Raw genomic sequence first — 20,929 nt, forward strand, 5'->3', positions numbered from 1 at the left:
CACATGGAAATTGCTAAAGGATTTTAAAAGCATCAAGAAAACAATGGTTAAAGAGATTACATTTTGGAAGGCTTTCTAAATTGAATAATCTCCAAGTAGGGCTGACCTTGACAGCTTTGAGGCTTAGAAAAAGAGGAGGAGGGGGAAGATAATTGGTTCTATGAGGGATGGGTGGATTAAAAGAAATCACTTTTCCTTGGCTTTGATCCCATGTACTCTACCAGGGAGGGATAGAAGGCCAAGTGAGGTAAAAGCTTTTAAGAATATGACAAATCAGGAATTAAGAAGGGTATCCTACTACTCTAAGGTGAATTTGGTGACAGTGCTGACCCTGAGATACCAATCTAGGACTCATTGTTCAAATGGGATTTCAATCACCTTCCAAGATCTAGTGCATTCCTTGTAAATTATTTGGTTAGCCTATAATGGAGTGTTTATACCATGTTTAAATACCTAGTAATACAAAAGAAAAAAAAATGTTGCTGAAGACTTCAAAGGAAAGAAAGGAACAATGTGTTTTCAGAGGGCAGACTGTAAGGAGTATATAACAAATTAATGACAATAAACAAAGTTAAATGCTTTATACTATGACTTAATAAGTAATACCTTGATAATACTTATTAAGATACTATGTATCTGGAAAGATTCTCAACTATTTTTTTCTGGCTAATTTTACTTAATTTACTCATCTGTCAGTTTGTCTGTTGTGGTGGATTGCTGTGAAATTCGGATTTGCTATTGTGGTAGAAGCTATCCCACTGGTATTATAAATACCAGCATGGTTACCCATGGTAGACAGGTTTCAGCTGAGTTCCAAGACTAAGACAGACTAGGAAGAAGGAGTGGCAGACTATTTCTGAGTATCTAGGTACTGAAAACCTTATGAAAAGCAGCGGAGCACTGTTACATAGCACCAGAATATTGAAGATTGAAACATGATGTAGAGCACCAGAATATTGTTAGATGTAGTGCGGGGAGATGAGCCCCTCAGGTTAAAAGTCACTCAAAATAGGACTATGGAAGAGCTGTCTACTCAAAGTAGAGTTGGCTGTGATGATGCAAATGGAATAAAGCTTTTGGGACCTTTATTTGCTGATGGGACACAACTCAAAGTGAGAAGAAACCACTGTAAACATAATAGATATTAATAATCAGAACACGGAATGTGTGAAGCATTAGCCTAGGAAAATTGGAAGTGGCAAAAATAAAGTGGAATGCATCTATATCTTAGGATTGGTGTTAGCCATTTTACATTTGACAATCACATGGTTTAACTATGCCAGAACTGACAAATACAGGAAAAGAAACAACTCAGGATATAGAAGTTCTCTGGTCAGGAGTGCCTCTTCTTAGCTGTTACACTGCAGGCATAAGTCTCTTGTCCTCCACCTCTGTCTTGCTCTGGCAAATGTTACAAGCTCCTTTAGAGTTGCAGTTAAATATCCAAGGGTCTGTTCTGCAAGCCAGCTTCCTGCCCAAAGGCATTCAGCTTTATTCATAGTGAGACAGGAAGCTATGTGTTGCCTCTGCCACTGCCTATATTTTGCAAAGGGATCTCAGGTTCTGCTCATGGCTCTTCTTTCTTGATGGTCCTGGGATCCCTTTTTTCTGCTTCTGAGACAGTTTCTTTTAAATCTAGTGGGATGGCAAAACTAACCAATCCCTTCATTTGATCCCACATTTGCATGATCCCACATCATTTTTACAGTTTAATTATTTGAATGTTACAGAGTCACAGCAATTGTCTCGTCACTCCATCTTGGTTAACCTGTGATGTCATGATGCTGTGAGAAGCTCATTCTAACAGGACATGACAATGCAGCTCAACTGGTATCACCTAAATTAAGAAGTGGGCTTAATATTTGAGGAATCATTAGTATAGCCAGAGTTTTGGATGAATTATAATTAAGATATTTTAAGATGTCTTGAAATGATTACTGATGAAGATCAAAGTCTACATCCTTCAGAATGGATTGTACCTCAGAGTAAAGAAAACAAAAATGCTCATTACTGGACCAATAAATAACAACATAAATGGAGAAAGATTGAAATTGTCAAAGACTTCATTTTGCTAGACTCCACAATTAACCCTCACAGAAGCAGCAGTCAAGAAATCAAATGACATATTGAATTAGGCAAATCTGCAGCGGAAGACCTCCTTAAAGTTTTAAAGAGCAAAGATGTTACTTTTAGGATTGAGGTGTACTTGACCTTAGCCATAGTATTTTCAATCACTCATGTGCATGTGAAAATTGGACAATGAATAAGGACGACCAGAGAAGAATCAGTGTATTTGGATTATAATATTGGAAGAGAAAATTGAAAGTACCATGGACTGCTAAAAGAACAAACAAAACTGTATTGGAAGAAGTACCACTAGAATTCTTAGAAGCCAGGATGACAAGACATCAGGTCTCATACTTTGGACATGTTATCAAGAGGGAATGGTCTCTAAAGAAGGACTTCATCCTTAGTAAAATGGAGGGTCGGTGAAAAAGAGAAAAACCCTAATGAGGTGGACTACCAGACACAGTGACAGCAATAATGGGCTCAAATGTAACAATTGTGAGGTCGGCGCAGGACTGGGCAGTGTTTTGCTCTGTTGTGTGTAAGGTCGCTATGAGTCAGAACTGACTGGATGTCACCTAACAACAGCAACACTCAATCATTTGGTGGAAGTTACAAAGTTCATGACTAGAAGAAACATATTAAGTAAGTTCACTGTACCACACACACTCATTTTATACAGCATGGACTACATTTCCTGGAGTTAGTGATACTGAGTTATTCCATTTCTCTCACTTGTCAGCAGAAACAGATCCAATATTCTCATTAACAATGGTCTTGAGTCAGTTAAAGCACTACAGAAATATAGTTAGATTAAAAAAAAAAAAGAATTAAAAGTGAGAAGGTTTTGTATGGAAATAGGGGTTTCAGCTAGAGTGGAAAAGATAGAATAGAGGACACAATGTTATGGTAAGTCATGTACCTTTAATTTATTAACTCACAAAAAGTCATGTATGGAAGAGTTAGTGATAAGGCTGTCTTCACTTCATTGAAAATAAAGATATGACTTTGTTTCTTAATCCTTAGTAGTTTCTAGTTCAATAGCAGTTCAACTCTTTAGGCACATTTATTGCTTTCTAAATGCTCTGGGCTGCAAGGTCAATTTGAACAGCAAGATTTTCAGTTCAAACTCACCAGCTGCTCTTTGGAAACCCTATACAAGGTCACTATGAGTTGGAATCAACTTGACAGCATTTAACTATCACACAACAAAAGTTTAAAGGACTTAGTTTAATATTTGATGCACATACACAGAAAAAGGAAAAGGCAACCATGAAAAGATTTAAAAATGGATTCAATGTAATGAGAAAACAGAGAACTATAATATCATAGTTCTGACACAGATTCTGATACATCTTGCTATTCCTATGGTCCAAATGGGAGGGGAGGGAATCGGGTTGGTGGTATGGTGAAAGACAACTCTTGTTAATCTTTAGACTTCCTTTTATTAGTTCTAAGAAGAATGCTTTGTATTTGTGTGTGTGAGTGTAAATGTAGAATTTTTCTCTTAAGAATCACAAGACTTATACTCTATTTATGCACCCTCTGCACAGGGGAATTCTTATTCTGTCATATAAGTTGCAATCAACTCGCTGGCACACAACAAGCACACAATAAACTGAATAAACCACTTGCTGCTCAGTCAGTTCTGACTCATGAAGACCACACATGTGTCAGAGTAAATGAGCACTTCATAGTATATTTAGTGGCAGACTTTTGGAAGTAGATAACCAGACATTTCTTTCAAGCCATCTGGGGGGACTCCAGCCTTTCAATCAATAGCTGATTATCTTAACCATTTTCACCAACAAGGAATTCCCAGTAAATTGAGTAGTCCACATCATGAAGGATCTTTGGGAAAAGACTGCATGCATATCAAATTATATTAAAACATCATGAATTCAAAACAAAAAAAATTAAAAAAAAAACTTTAACTAGATCTAAAGTAACCCGGAAAACTGAGCAACTCCTTACTGCAAATGGCTAAGAGCCAAACTACTCAATTGCAGTTCTTAACACTTAACATTTTATTAATGGTTTTTATAAAGTAAATTATATCATATATTAGAAACATTACTGCTGAACTTATCAACACATAATGTGACAACAAAATAAAATGAAACACCAGTATTCTTCAATATGAAGTGTAAATGTAATCAAACTTATACTTGTGACTCTATCACCCATCTTAAGCTATAAAACATTGCAAACACAGTTGAAATTTTCACCATCCTCCTTAACAATCAAATTCTCTTCATATCTAAGGTAGCTGCTTGTCATTTCCACGCATATCTTTATACTCTTAGTAAATCCCAAACCTGAAATACACTTTTCCATATTTGAACTTCGGGACTTGCTGACTTGATTTAATACGTGGTGTGAGAAGAAGAGGAGTTGCAGATGACTCCAAGATTTTTTTCTTTGAACAGCAGAGGGTTGTCATTTGTGGGCATGGGGAAGATTTGGAGAAAAAAGTGTGTGTGTTTTGTTTCTTTTCGATGGAAGGAAAAAAATCACAAGTTCAGTTTTGGACAAAAAGGTAGTCCTTGGGATGAATTCCATTCTTAAGTCTGTCTTTAAGTTGAATTTGTTTGTAAGCCAGAACAGCTTGGGACAGTTTGTATCTAACATCAGTTAGTCAAATGTTTGTTTTCATATAAAGTATATTTTTCTGTGCATAAAAAAGATTAAAGAAATACTTTCAGATACACTAAAACATCTTTAACATACAGTAATAACAATAACAATGTTTTGATGTGTGTTGCAAAGTAGCACTCATTTCTTATTATGAAGCATTGTGTATGTACCTCAAAATTTTAATACAATAGGCTTTAGAGAAGGTTTTAGTTACCTATTGTTGCTATAACAGAAATACCATCAGTGGATGGCTTTAACAAGCAGAAATTTATTCTCTTATAGTTAGGAGATTGGAAGTCCAAATTCAGAGTGCCAGCTCTAAGGGAAGACATTCTTTCTCTGCTTCTGGGGCATCCCAGGGACCCCAGGTCTAAAGGACACATTCTGCTCCTAGCTCTTCTTTCTTGGAGGTAATAGGTCCCCTTCTCTCAGCTTGCTTATCTCCCATTGTACCTCTGGGTAAATAAAAAGTAATGCATGCCACATCCCAGAGAAATTCCCCTTGCAGCAAATCAGGACTCTGACTTGATTAAGGGTGTTGCATTTCACCCTAATCCCCTTGTATTAGACCAGGGTGAGCATATCATAGGGGATGACTATATTATTACATAATTGCCACATTACATCATTACATAACTGCCAAACCATTGGAAACATGGTCCAGCTGGGGTTGGCACATATTCTTGGGTGACACAATTCAATCCATAACACAAGGGTTGGTTTATAACTACAGATTATTCATAAATTGGGCATTCATAAACAGGGGATTGCTTGTGTTAAGTTTGCTAAGTCTATTAGACCGCCAAGTAGAGATGTCAAGTAGACAATTTGATATTCCATAATTGTTTAGACATTAAATTGTATTATGGGTATGTGCATCTTAAATTTTATTGTTGTTGTTGTTAGGCGCCTTCGAGTCGGTACCAACTCATAGTGACCTTATGCACAGCAGAACGAAACACTGCCTGATCCTGGGCTAACCTTACTACTGTTGCCACACTTGAATCTATCGATGCTGCCACTTGGCCAATCCATCTCATTGGGAGTCTTCCTCTTTTTCTCTGACCCTCCACCTTACCAAACATGATATCCTTCTCTAGTAAGTGGTCCCTCCTGACAATTTGTCCCAAGTATGAGAGACAAAGTTTGGCCATTTTGGCCTCCAAGGAGCACTCTAGCTGCACTTCTTCCAAAATGGATCATTGGTTATTTTGGCAGCCCATGACATTTTCAATATTCTCCTCTAACACCATAAATTTTATTATGTCCCACTAATTGTTGTGCAAGTTATTTGTATCAAATTACATTTTTTGTACAGCAGTGAAAATATTTGTATTGTCAAAAATTTTCATGTTGAGAATCTGATGCCACGATCTGGTTCCTCACTTTTGGCTATATTCTTTAACAAAAACAATTCTTCTGGTCTAAGCCATCTGCATTTTCAACTTGGTAAGCAGTATAAATTCATAACCTACAGGTTATCAATACTGTTGTCCTATTGTCCAAAATCAAAGAGATCAACAAATGGTGAATGCCATATAATGATGCCTTTAATGTGCATGACAAAATAAATAGGTGGCTTCATTGGTACATTGTATTTATTTGTATAATCTTTTGAGGAGATGGAAATTTCTTTAGACAAAGTTGCATAGATTTGAAATGGCTAATCTTGTTTTGGCTTTTGATAATGATCAAATTCTAGATAATTTAACAAATTGGAAGAATTGGAAGTGCTGGGCTTAATTATAACCAGAAAGGATTTAATTACTTTATTTATATATATTAGTTGCAACTTTAGTAGACTTATAAATATTAATAAATTAAACATCTACATTATTGTTAGTGTTTCATACTGTGGTGACTTAAGCATTGCTGTGATGCTGGAAACTATGCCACCAGTGTTTCAAAGGTCAGCAGCGTCACCTATGTTTCAGTAGAGCTTCCAGACTAAGATAGATAGGAAAAGGACTTGTCTATTTACTTCTGAAAAGATTGGTAGTGAAAACCTTATGGATAGTGGTTGAACATTGTATGCTACAGTATTGAAAGGTAAGTCCCTAAGATGGAAGGCATTCAAAGTACTACTGGGGAAAAACTACTTCCTTAAAGTAGAGTCAACCTTAATGACATGGAGTAATGTTTTCAGGATCTTCATTACTTGTGTGGCATGACACAAAATGAGAAAAAATAGCTGGGAACATCCAGTGATAATCAGACTGTGAAATGTAAGAGTCATGAATCAAAAAAATGGAAGTTGCCAAACAATAAAATAGAATGATTGTAGATAGATAATCTGGCATTAATGAGCTGAAATGGTCTGGTATTGATCATTTTGTACTAGATAATCATATGATCAGCTATGCTAGGAATGGCAAATTGTATTCATCATCAAAAGGATTTCAAGATATATCCCAAAGTACAACACAGTCAGTGATAGGATAATATGATTATTCAAACTTACATATCAATCACTAATGTAAAAGACGAAGAAATTGAATATATTTTTTGCTAACCTGTGGTCTGAAATTTATCAAACATGTAATCAAGATGTATTGATAATTATTGATGATTGGAATGCAAAAGTTATAAACAAAGAACTTGGAAAATATTCCTTTGGTGGAAGACACTGTCTGGGAGATCACATGGTAGAATTTTGCAAGATCAAAGACTTTTTCATTGCAAATACTGTTTTTCAATAATATGAACAGTTGACTAAACACATGGCCCTCATGCATTGGCATACAGAGGAATGAAATCAAATACATGGGTGGAAAGAAACAATGAAGAAGCTCAGTGTTATCAATCAGAACAAGGGCAGGAGCCAATGCCAAACATATTATCAATTGCCTCTATGCAAGTTCAAGTTGAAGCTGACGAAAATTATAAGAAGTCCGTCTGCAAGAGCCAAAATACAACTTTGAGTTGATTCCCACCTGAACTTAGAGACAATTTCAAGAACAGATTTGACACACTGAATACTAATTACTGAAGATGAAGAGTTGTGGGTTGACTTCAAGGACATCACACGTGAAGACATTAAAAGGTCATTAAAAAGAAAAAGAAGACCAAATTGCTGTCATAAGAAACTTGCTCTTGAATATACAGTAGTTAAACAAATGGAAGAGCTCATGATGTAACAGAGCTAAACAGAATATTTCAAAGGCTACCTTGAGAAGACAAAGTGTATTATTATAAAAAAAAATTTGCAAAACCTAGAGTTAAGAAAACCAAGTAAAAGCCCATGCTTAGCATTGTTCAAGATGAAAAGAATGGAATAAAAGTTCAATCACTGAGTTGATTGAATCAATATCAAGCCATGCAGGAAGCATCAAAAGAAGATGAAAGAAATACACAGTCACGATACCAAAAGAATTAGCTGACATTAAGCCATTTCAGGAGGTAACATATGATCAATAACCAATGGTATTGCAAGAGAAAGTCCAAGCTTCACTGGGGTATTGATGAAAAATATGGCTCCAGGAATTGATCGACTACCTATTTCAATGAGTGGATTCAATGCTGAAAGTTCTCACTAGTCTATTGCCAAGAAATTTGGAAGACAGCTGCTTGGGCAAGAGTGGAAGATTCATAGTTGTGCCCATTCCAAAGAAAGGTGATCCAACAAAATGGGAAAATTATCAGACAACATCATGAATATCACATTCAAGTAAACTTTTTCTGAAGATAATTCAAAGTTGGTTGCAGCTGTTCATGGACAGGGAGCTGCCAGAAATTCAAGCTGAATTCAGAAGGACATGGAATGAAGCATACCAATGTTGATGTCAGATGGATCTTGGCTGAAAGCAGAGGATATCAGAAGGATGATTATTTGTATTTTATTCACTATTCAACGGCAGTCATCTATGTGGATCATAAAAAACTGTATGCAAAATTTTGAAATGGGAATACCAGAACACTTAATTGTGTTCTGTACGCAGACTACATGGCAGTCATTTGAACAGAATAATGGACAATGCATGGCTTAAAATCAGGAAAGGTGTGTGTCAGGGTTGAATCCTTCAATTATACTTATTCAGTCTGTATGTTGAGTAGATAATCCTAGAAGCTGGACTAAATGAAGAAGAATGCAACATCAGGTTCGGAGGAAAATTCATTAACAAACTGCATTACAAATGGCAAAGCTTTGCTTGCTGAAAGTGAACTTGAAGCATTTACTAAAGAAGAACAAAGGCTACAGACTTTAGAATGGATTACATTTCAATATAAAGAAAACATAAATCCTCACAAGTGGACCAATAAACGATATCATGATAAATGGGAAAGTGAGTCAAAGATTTCATTTTGTTTGGATCTACAATCAGTGCCTGTGGAAACAGCAGTCAAAATATCAAATGATGCATTTCATTGGGAAAATCTGCTGCAAAGATCTTTTTAAAGTGCTTAAAAAGCAAAGATTCCTTGGAGACTAAGGTGCAGCTTATCCAAGCAATCATATTTTCAATCTCCTCATATGTCTGGGAAAGTTAAAAAACGAATAACAAAATGGGAAAAAGAATTGAGACATTTGTATTATATTGTTGACAAAGAGCATGGACTATCAGAAGAACAAACGAATATATCTTAGGAGAAGTATGGCCAGAATGCTCCTTAGAAGGATAGCAAGACTTCATCTCACATACTTTGTATATATTCTTAAGAGGGACAGATCCCTGAAGAAAGATAACATGCTTGGTAAAGTCAAGGGTCAGTGAAAAAGAAGAAAACCCTCAAAGAGACGGATAGACACAGTGGCTGCATAATGGGTTTGAACACAATTATTATGAAGATGGAACAGTACCGGGCAATGTTTCGTTCTTTTGTACATAGGGTTTCTGTGAGTTGGAATCAATGCATTAGAACCTAAGAACAACAATAAGCTTCTTATGATTGTATCTGAATAATTGTATTTAGAATATTAAAGCACGTGCTTGGACTATTCTTGGGTTCCACTTTCACTGCAATAAATGTGTGCTTCAAAGTGTTTTTTTCTTTTCTATTTTGAATAGGTACACATTTAGCTCACAATATAATCTGAATATGAAAATGTGCTTGGACCATTGTTTATAATAAGTGAATAGATTGTCTTGTTATAAATGTTATGGAAAAAAACCTCCCAAATGTGAAAAAAAATAATTGTTCATGCTGATTGACTAGTATTAATTTAGTGAGACAAAGTAAAGAATAACCATAAAGGATAGCAGTTTTTTTTTTCAATATAGAAAATGTATTGTTGAATTATTGTACTACCCTTTTATTTGAAGACATTTGGAATATGAATTCCAAGCTTATTAAGACAAATCTTAAAGGCATGAATTTAACTACTTTCATTTCTGAAGCCTATTGGTAAATCATACATAGCCAGTAAAGCCGTAATTACAGTAATTAAACCACTAAAGTATATGGTCAGAAACCAGAAAGTCTGAGTTAAATTCCAGTCTCTATGTTGAATCAATTATTTAACTGCTAGAATAATTATCCCAGAGCTTTCTCAGTTTTATTATATTTAAGTGATTTAACATCTGATTTTCATATGAAATATTTTTAAAGTTTTATAAAGTGAAAATATAAGATCTCATTTTGATAATATTAGAGATAGTTTTAAACAAAAATTCTTCTTGGAATTTTAACTAACTCACAAATTTGACAGGGAAAGCAAAACGTGTAAATTCTGAAGTAGTGTGTGAGAATAGTCATACATCAAAAAATAATCAGCAGCATAAATTTGATTTTTCTTTGGTAGCTTAGTGGTTATGAATCAGGCTGTGAACTGCAAGGTCAGCAGTTGAAACTACAGGCTGTTCGGTGGGAGAGAGATGAAGCTTTCTGTTCCCATAAAGATTTACAGCCTGAGAAACCCTGCACAGAGTCGCTATGAGTCAGAACCGATTCCACGGCACATAACAACAGCAACAATAACAATGTAATCATTCAAATTATTAACAAATCAGTTTGCATATCATTTGTATGTCTAAATTGTATATAACCTCAATTGTTATACATGAGCTAAGCCTCCACCAGTTCTTAGCTCTCTCGTTGAGATTTTGTTGCAAGTACCCAAGATGAGAGAACTGAGCTTTTATGTCAGTCTTATTTGTGGTTATTACTGGCGTGTATACAATGTATAAGAAGTGATTGTATATAAAATAAAAATGCCTTCAAAAGACTGGCCTGGCTTCTACTCCACTGCTTCTCTCCATCTTCTCTTCAGCTGGAGTATAGGCAGATTCTTGGACCAATTGGTTTCTGTTTCTGCCATATTTAATGAACCCCACACCAGCAGTTTAGCAGTCCAGCAATGTCAGTCAAATAATTTATCTTTCTATTTCTGGACCCAACACAAGTCTAGTCACTAAAGTGTGTTATCTAATCAGGTCTGAGACTCACTGTTGTGCTCTGTTAAACTTTTTGAAATAGTGGTTCAGTCTTTTGCTTGACTAAACTCTAGAAGCGCAGAGTTTCTTCACTTTATTCTGGTTCCTGTTTCTGGAGCCTGCACCCTGCTCCCTTACATTCCTGTGGTGCATTTCCTATAAGTAAGGCAAACCTTAGCACTGGCTAATTGCCAAGCTCCTTTGCATCACACACTTATCTCACCACAGCTACCAGCTTCCCAACACTGAACGCCTCTGTGCTTACCAACCAGTTGTTTATTGGGCCACTAGGAATCAGAACCGACTCCATGGTACTTAACCACCACGACAACAACTTCTTATTGCTTAAGGAGCTCTGGTAGTGTAGTGGTTACGAATCGGGCTGCTAACCTCAAGGTCAGAAGTTCGAAAGTATACCAGCTTTTCCATGGGAGAGAGATGAGGCTTTCTACTCCTGTAAAGATTTAAAGCCTCGGAAACCCTGTATTGGATCACTATGAGTCGGTACTGACTCCACAGCACGTAAACACCACGACCACTACTTATTGCTTACTCCATGTTACTCTGACATTCCTTTGTGTTTTCATAAATTCTGTCACCTTCTCTTGGGACCTTAGAAAGTGTCCTGTCAATAGGTTGTTGTTGTTGTTATTATGTGCCCGTGGAGTCGGTTCCGACTCATACCGACCCTGTACAGGGTTTCTGAAGCTGTAAATCTTTACTGGATCAGAAAGCCTCATCTTTCTCCTGCAGAGCAGTTGGTTGTATTGAACTGCTGACATTGCAGTTCACCACCCCCCCTCCCTGGATTCGTAAACATGCTCTTTGAGTGTCATTGAGGCCATTCTAATTCATAGCCACCTAGATGGAGTTTCCAAGGAGGGGTTGATGGGTTTGAACTGCCAACCTTGTGGTTACCAGTCCAGTTTGTATTCACTGGACTACTACAGCACCACACCAGATCTGCCTAATCTCTGTGTCTGACCCAGCCAGAGTCAGGTTGAAACGCTCCAGAGAGGGAACTCTATTCAAGATTTCATTTCTTATATATCATTACTTTCAAAAAACAATTTGTCTCTTTAGACTGTTGACTGTCTTATGTGGTCAAAAGAGCTTTATATTCTTAGCATTTGGTGCTCTTATTAATAATTACCATTAGAAGACCAAAGACTTTGGAATAGCAATTAAGTAAACCCAATGCAAATCAATACGGTCCCTCTCAAAAACACTAAAAAGGATTAAAATAATGACCATCAACAAACCAAACAATGACAACAGAACATTTAAAACTCTATGGAAATGGAGATTATATAATTCTAGGAAGGCATACTTTATAATGACTTATGAACATTGGTCATGGGTGTGGGTTGTCTGGGGAAAAAAACATATATATGTAAGCTAATTAAGTTAAAGTTTTTGTGGTTTTGTGGCTACAATTAAATTAATGCCCACCCCTCACCCTGCACAAAAGACAGAATAATTAATTTGATGACTTCTCGAATTAAAAAATGGTTAATTAAATTTACTTCGTCTATTATCTTCTTATGAAAATGTTAAATACAGTAATTATGGTCTGCCCATCCTTTGATTCTAAGTAGAATGCTTTTTGCCATATTAAAAAGATTAAGGTACACTTAGTCATCTGATATGACACTGTAGGCTAAACACTGACTGCTAACTGTATGGTCTATAGTTCAAGTCCACCAGTTACTCCTTGGAAACCCTAGACAGGATCACTATGAGTCAGAATCGACTTGATGGCACTTAAAACCAGAATTAACAAATGGTTAACTAAATTTACTTGATCTATTATCTTCTTGTGAAAATGTTAACTTTAATACAGTAATCATGGTCTGATTACCTGAGGTATTCCTTTGATTTTAAGTAGAAAGCTTTTTTTCCATTTTAAAAAGATTAAGATATACTTGGTTGTCATTGTAACCCACCTGGAAGGGACCTATTTTATAGTACACATAAATGGAGTCATATGTAGCTTAAAAACCTGTGAAACTGTATAAATGTATTTCTATATAAAGAAAATTATTTGTCCCCAAGATTACTGGTGATTTAAAGTATTTTATAGAACCTGAAAGACTTAATCCTATTTGTGTCACAGCCCAAACAATATAATAATATGAAAAATAATTTCTTCCATGGAAAAGATGTATAAATGTAGAATTTAGAATGAAATTATTTAAATAGGTAAACACATTAGGAAGTTTTTACTGCCCCCTGGTGTCAGTTCCTGAATAAAATAAAAGATATCAAAATTGCTGTAAAATATGATTCAAGGTGAATTAGTTGAGCAAATTGGTGGAAGAAAAAGAAAATACTGCCTCTAGTTATGTTACTTTATAACCAGAAATACTAATACTTACTTCATATTTATGAGCAATAACTTGTCAATTAAGAAACCAGCTCTAGCAAAGTATTAATAGATTTAGGATGAAAGGTATAATAAAGCTTATGATAGATACACTTTTGGTGTCATTAAGTTGCCTCCACCTCATAGTGACTCATAGTGACTCTATACAGTGTTTCCAAGGAGCAATGGGTGGGTTTGAATCGCTGACTTTGTGGTTAGCATTCCACACCAATATGTTCCATGGCACACTAAATTAATATAAAACTACGAAGTGTTATAAATTTTAGCTAATAATATCTTTTTCACAAGTTTATAAATTTAATAATTTTGAATTTATTTTTCATATTTATAAATTTAGATCATAGTCTTTGTTAATAAAAGCAAAAGTTCCAAAAATGGTTTATTTTTGTAGTATATTTCTGATTTTGAAATGCTATTTTACTTGGTTGTATGAAATTTTAAAATGGGCCATAATAAAGATAACAGTAACACTATTTGGTTACCAACAGAATGCGGAAATCATCAGACAATCTCTTTGACATCTCGAGTAAAGTTTTGCTAAAGGTAATACAGAAACGGCTACAATCATACATTGACAGAGAACTTCCAGAGGTCCAAGCTGGATTCAGAAGAGGCCGTGGAACGAGGGATATCATTGCTAATGTCCGATGGACCTTGGCTGAAAGCGAGAATACCAGAAGGGTGTTTACCTATGCTTTATTGACTACGCGAAGGCTTTTGATTGTGTGGATCATGACAAGCTATGGACAACATTGAGAAGTATGAATATTCCAGAACACTTAATTGTACTTCTGAGAAATTTGTACCTAGACCAAGAAGCAGTTGTTCGAACAGAGCATGGGAACACTGGATGTATTAAAATTGGGAAAGGTGTGCGACAAGGTTGTGTTCTTTAACTATACTTATTCAACCTGTATGCTGAGCAAATAATACGAGAAGTTGGGTTCTATGAAGAAAAACGTGGCGTCAGGATTGGAGGAAGACTCATTAACAACCTGCGATATGCAGATGATACAACCTTGCTTGCTGAAAGCGAAGAGGACTTGAAACATTTACTTATGAAGATCAAAGAGCACAGCATTCAATATGAATTGCATCTCAATGTCAAGAAAACAAAAATCCTCACCACTGGACCAATAAACAACATTCTTATCAATGGAAAAAAGATTGAAGTTGTCAAGGACTTCATTCTTCTTAGATCAACTATCAACACTCATGGAAGCAGCAGTCAAGAGATCAGACGTATTGCATTGGGCAAATCTGCTGCACAGGAACTTTTTTAAAGTATTGAAGAGCAGAGATGTCAGCTTGAGGACTAAGGTGCGCCTGACCCAAGCCATGGTATTTTCAATGGCCTCATATGGATGCAAAAGCTGGACAGTGAATAAGGAAGATTGTCGAAGAATTGATGCCTTTGAGTTGTGGTGTTGGAGAATACTGAAAGTGCCATGGACTGCCAAAAGAACCAATAGATCTGTTTTGGAAGAAGTGCAGCCAGAGTGCTCCTTGGAGGCCAAGATGGCTAAGCTTTCTCTCTCATACTTTGGACGTGTTGTCCGGAGGGAACAGTCACAGGAGAAGGATGTCATGCTGGGTAAGGTGGAGGGTCAGAGAAACCCCTAACGAGATGGATTGGCCAGGTGGCATCATTGATGGACTCAAGTGTGGCAGCAGTAGTAAGGTTGGCCCAAGATCGGACGTTGTTTTGTTGTGCTGTGCATGGGGTCGTTATGAGTCAGTTCCAACTCGATGGCACCTTACAACAACAACAACAACACTATTTGGAATACTTACTATGTGCAAGACACTCTTGCTTTTTACACATATTATTCAATCATCATAAAATTGAATGATATAGGCATTTTTACAATTTTCATTTCATTGAAGAAACAGAGTGAAAGACAGGTAAAGCAATTTACTTAAGGTGACATTATGGCTAAAAGGTAGGGTTCTGATTGGAAAACCAATAATCTGAATACAGGGTCCCTCCTCTTAACCTTTTTACAGAGGAAAAATTTATAGAAATTAAAATGCACTTGACAGTTTAAGTGTTTCTTGACTCCAACTAACACTGCACAGTCATCTAATTGCTGTTTGCTGTTGTATTCTTGCTGAAGTGGCTAGACTCTATGCCTTGATAACAGACCTCTGACATAAAAAATAGTTTGCCAGCCTTTTTTCTTTGTTATAAAAGTTCTGCTTTCTTTGGTAACACCTTATTGAAGGCATATGGGTATTTGCAAAAGCCTGGTGTTATACAACCAAAAGGGAAGAAAATGTTCAACATGTCTCAAGCTGAAGAAACTGAAGAAAAAAATTCAAGCCTTGACTTGAAATGTTAAAGGATTCTATGGGTAAAATATTGAATGGTGCAAAAAATATCAAAAGAAGATGGAAGGAATACCGAGCATCACTCTACCAAAAAGAAATGCTTGATGTTCAACCATTTCAATAGCCAATGGTACTGAAGAAAGAAGTCCAACGTGCACTGAAGGCATTGTCTAAAAACAAAGATCCAGATATTGATGGAATAGAAATATAAATCTGTCAAAAATGGATGAAGCACTGAAAGTGCTCACTTATCAATGCAAGAAATTTGGAAGACAGCTACCTGGCCAACTGATTGTTGTTGTTGTTGTTGTTATGTACTGTGGAGCCAGTTCCGTCTCATAGTGACCCTGCACAGGGTTTCCAAGGCTGTTAATCTTTACAGGAGAAGAACGCCTCATCTTTCTCCCATAGAGCAGCTGGTAGTTTTGAACTGCTGACCTTGCGGTTCGCAGCCTGATTCGTAACCACTACTCTACCAGAGCTCCAGAGATGCATATTTATACCCATTCAAAGATAGATGACTCAACGGAATGCGGAAGTCATAGAACCATTAATAATACATGCAAGTAAAATTTTGCTGAAGATAATGAAAAAAAATGGCTGCAACAGTACATTGACAGGGAACTGCCAGAGGTTCAAGTCAGATTCAGAAGAGAATGTGGAACAAAGGATATCCTTTCTGATGTCAGATGGATCTTGACTGAAAACAGAGAATACCAGAAAGATTTTTACCTATTCTTCATTGACAGACAAAGACTTTCAACTGTGTGGATCATGACAAGGTATGGATAACATTGTGAAGAACGGGTATTTCAGGACATTTATTGTGTTCATGAGGAACCTGTACATAGGCCAAGAGGCAATTGTTCAAACAGAACAATGGAACACTGAATGGATTATAAAATCAGGAAAGTTTTGTGCCAGGGTTGTATTATCTCACATGCTTATTCAATCTGTTTACTTAGCAAATAATCTAAGAAGCTGGGTTATATAAAGAGGTACGTGGCTATCAGGATTGGAGGAAGGCTCATTAACAACCTGTAATATACAGATGATACCACCTTGCTTGCTGAAAGTGAAGAGGACTTAAAATACTTACTGACAAAAATCAAAAATCTACAGTCTTCAGTATGGGCTGTACCTCAATGTAAAGAAAAAAAAAAATCCTCACAAATGGACCAATAAATAACATTAATATAAATGTAGAAAACATTGAAGTTGTCAAGACTTCATTTTGCTTAGATCCACTATCAACACTCATGGAAGCAGCAGTCAAGAATTCAAATGACATATAACATATGGCAAATCTGCTCCACAAGGTCTCTTTAAAGTGTTCAAGAGCAAAGATGTCAGTTTGAGGACTAAGGTGCAGTGTGCCTGATCCAAGCCATAGTATTTTCAGTAGCATCATATGCATGTGAAAATTACACAATAAATCAGGAAGACCAGAGAAGAATTGATGCATTTGAGTCATGGTGTTGGAGAAGAACATTTAAAAGTACTATGGACTGCTAGAACAAACTTATCTGTGTTGGAATAAGTACAGCAAAAATGCTCCTTAGAAGCTAGGATGGCTAGACTTTATCTCTCATACTTCAGACAGCTTTTCAGAAGGAACCAGTTCTTGCAGAAGAACATCATGCTTGGTAAAGTGGAGGTTCAGTGAAAAAAAGGAGACTCCCTTCAATGAGATAGATTGGCACAGTGGCAGCAGTAATGGGCTCAGGCATAACAATGAATGTGGGATAGCACAGGAGTGGACTGTATTTTGATCTGTTGTACAAAGGTCACTATGAGTTGGATCCAACTAGATGGCACCTAACAACAACAACAAAAAACAGCAACAGGAGTATGTCTTATCTTTACCGAATGTATGCCAAGGTAGGATATGTTTTGCTGTTATTAAGTGCTGTTGATTCAGTTCTGACTCATAATGATCTTGTGCAGGATTTCCATGGAGCAGCTGATGGATTTGAACTACCAATCTTGCAATTAGTAGTTCAGTACTTATTGTACAACACCACACCAGGACTCCATGATATGTCTTCTTGTTGTTAAGTGTTGTTGAGTCGAGTCCAACTCACAGTGACCTTGTATAGAGTTTCCAAGGAGCAGCTGGTGGGTTCGAATTGCTGACCTTTTGGGTCACAGTCCAGTGCTGATTCTACCTATTTCAGGGATAACCTTATGGTTGGAGTCCAGGTGTGGTGTTACAGCATAAGCACTAGACTGCTAATCGAAAGGTCTGCAGTCCAAACTCACTAGACAATCCTTGGAAACCTATGACTCAAATTGAATCAACATCTCTTAGCAGCAATGTTGTGCTTGACTTCTGCAAGCCTTTTAAGTTTGTGTTGTTGTTGTTGTTAAGTTTTAGTTCCTACTCATAGACGTATAGGGTTTCTGAGGAATGACTTGTGTGTTTGAACTGCTGATCATTTGGTTAGCAGTCCAGTGCTTATCCTATAGTGCATCACCAGGACTCAGTACTGCTTGAAGAGTGGGATTCTTCTAGTTCTAAAAACACATTTAATCATCATCAGCAGCTCATATTCAAATGTATATACTTTTTACTGTGCTTTCAAGAAGTCAGTTTCAGAATTCACACTTCCCTGCTTGCTATTAATCCTATATGGCAACCTGATTTTTGTTTATTTGAGCTTCTCTATGCCTTCCCTTTGATTAGAAGCACAGACCAAGCATGATAATAGCCACACTACCTGGATCAAGAGCACATGGTGGTGTCATTAGTGTTGAGGGAGTGTGGACTATACCAGGTGACACTGTCAGAGGGGTTGAACCTAAAATAAGTACTATATTTCTGTACAACGTCTCAGCAGAAATTAATTTTTTTAAATAAAAAATATCCCTATTGTTAATGCTGGTTAATGCATTGGACTGCAAAGTTGGTTTGAACTGAGAGGTTGGCGGTTCAAGTCACCAGTCCCTCCTGGAAAACCCTATCCAGAATTGCAATGAGTCGGAACCAACTATATGTACTTAAAAAAACACACAATAGCTAGTTATAACACCAAAAATATTTTTGTAAGCCCAGCTTACATGTATCAACAGACCTTCAAACTCTCCGCTAATTTACTTTTTGAACCTTCTAAAACATTCTGGTCAGATTACAATTATAATGATGCTTCAAATCACGTAATTTTATCTGCACACTCTACAAGTAAAGGCTGTTATTTGCATTACTGTCAGTGCTTTTTTAGTCACTGATTTTGTCAATTTTTTTTTTTGTGTTGTAATTACAATGTTGTGATAGTGTTTGAAAATCAATATCCGTAACTTTTTGAGAATGAAGTGATAAAAAGGAGAAAAAAAATTAAAAGGCTACTGTTCAACCAATTTACAACTACATTTATAACCTATTATTCTATGATGATTAAAATTCATAACAACTATTACTAAGGTCCATGGGAGATGTAAACCATGACTTTACTGCACTGGGTGACATCAATCCTACTGATGCCGCTGGGAGCACAAACAATATTTGTGATTTTATGACGCTTTTTGCCTTGTAACTACTTGGTAACACTTTACTTCCGGCTCTAAAATGACTAATTATGCATGAAAACTTTTCTCCACCCAACTTAAAATAAAACCCAAGATCAACACAAATCATTAGGTATTCATTCGTAGCATCAAATTCTTACCTGACTCGAGGAGTTGGGTTTCCAGTGACTCGACACTCCAAATAAACTTTACTTCCTTCTTCTACTTCTTGACTCCTTAGTTTTTGTATGAATCGAGGTGCAGATGGGAAGTCCAGAGGATTCTGGGATTGCAGGTGAGAGATGTTATTGTGTGGCATTGCCTCGTCCTGGTTGGCAGGGTAGCAGTGCCTATCTTCAGGCAATTTAACCTCTGTTTCCATCTCCTGCTGCTCTTCTGTGGGGCTATGACTGGCTGAGGCACCTCTCAGGGCTGATGGTTGGTTTTTAGGAGACAAGTATCCACTATCTGGTGATGAGGACTCCCCATTTGGGCTTCTGTTTCTTGGCTTTGCAGCTTCTCTAAATATGGATGTCAGTTCCTCAATGAAATTAACTGCCTTGTCACACAGCTGGCTCTGGGGGCCAACCTCACCTTGACAAGCCTGGTTGGGTTTTTTACTTGTGTTTGGAGTTTTCCCACCATATTTTTCAGCCTTTCGGAGGCTACGTATATAACTGGGCCTGGCAAGCAAGGGTGATTGTGCTGGTTTCCTCTTTGAAACAGGTGAAGTGATACAATCAGTTTGTGCTTCTGCTAAAGGCTGGACAGGTGATGGCCTGTTTTCCTGAGGTCTTGCTGAGGAGGTTTGCTCACCCAGTTTGGTCTCCTTATGAGAAGGATTTTCGCAGAGGCCTACAGGAGAGGTGTTGAAAATTTGTGAAATCTCCTTTTCTGAGTCAAAATCTTCAGTTTCAGAGTTGGCTATAGCACTCCGGGCTAGGTCAAGGCTCTTGTTTATCTCTTCCTGGCTGAGAAAAGCAGATAGCTCAGGGAAGAAGTCAGCATCCTTGCCTTCATCCTGCATTTCTGACAGGGAATCATAGAAGGAGTCATGGGAGGAAGTCTCTGACATATTTGATCAGTATTCATACACTCTTTGACTGCTTTCAACAGGAAGACCAGAGGCACTAAAAATCAACTTTCTTCTTGCGTTCTGAAAGACAACATACACAAAACTGCTGTTAGTAGTAATGGAGTTTTTGTTGTTGTTGTTTTGTTTTTATCATAAACTCCTATTATCATAACAAATATATATGTTAACAAGTTTTTAAAATACACTTCTTTTGATCATTTTTCTCTGATGTATAACTTGGAAGAAACATCAAGGTGAAATAACTATAATTGTGTTTATCAGTTTTCAGTTTTAATTTAATAAGTGCTCTGTGAGTAAAGATCAAGGATCTCACTAACCATCCTTGGTAAATCATGAGGACATGTGTAGTCGGCACTATGGGTGAAGTGGGGAATCTCAATGTACTTCTCAAAGCCTATGTCTCTTGCTATATTCTACCTCATTAAAGTTCTAATTTCATTTAATGTTAGAGTAGCATATTGAAATTTTTATCATTTTTATTTTCAATGAAATATTTGAAACTTTATTTTTTGATACTATTCTTCAGCTATGCTCATT

At 36.7% G+C, this 20,929-nt stretch overlaps 1 protein-coding gene across 1 annotated transcript in view; it reads right to left on the bottom strand.

Annotated features, from left to right (window-relative positions):
• PALLD (palladin, cytoskeletal associated protein) overlaps positions 1–20,371 on the bottom strand; it is a 646,823-nt gene extending 626,452 nt beyond the window's left edge. Inside the window, exon 1 of the mRNA XM_006864536.1 lies at positions 19,458–20,371. Coding sequence (XP_006864598.1) covers positions 19,458–20,371 — 914 coding nt within the window. The remainder of the gene's footprint in view (positions 1–19,457) is intronic.
• Positions 20,372–20,929: the final 558 nt, after the last annotated feature.

This window comes from Chrysochloris asiatica, unplaced genomic scaffold (assembly GCF_000296735.1).
Source record: "Chrysochloris asiatica unplaced genomic scaffold, ChrAsi1.0 scaffold00066, whole genome shotgun sequence".
NCBI classification, from domain to species: Eukaryota; Metazoa; Chordata; class Mammalia; order Afrosoricida; family Chrysochloridae; genus Chrysochloris; species Chrysochloris asiatica.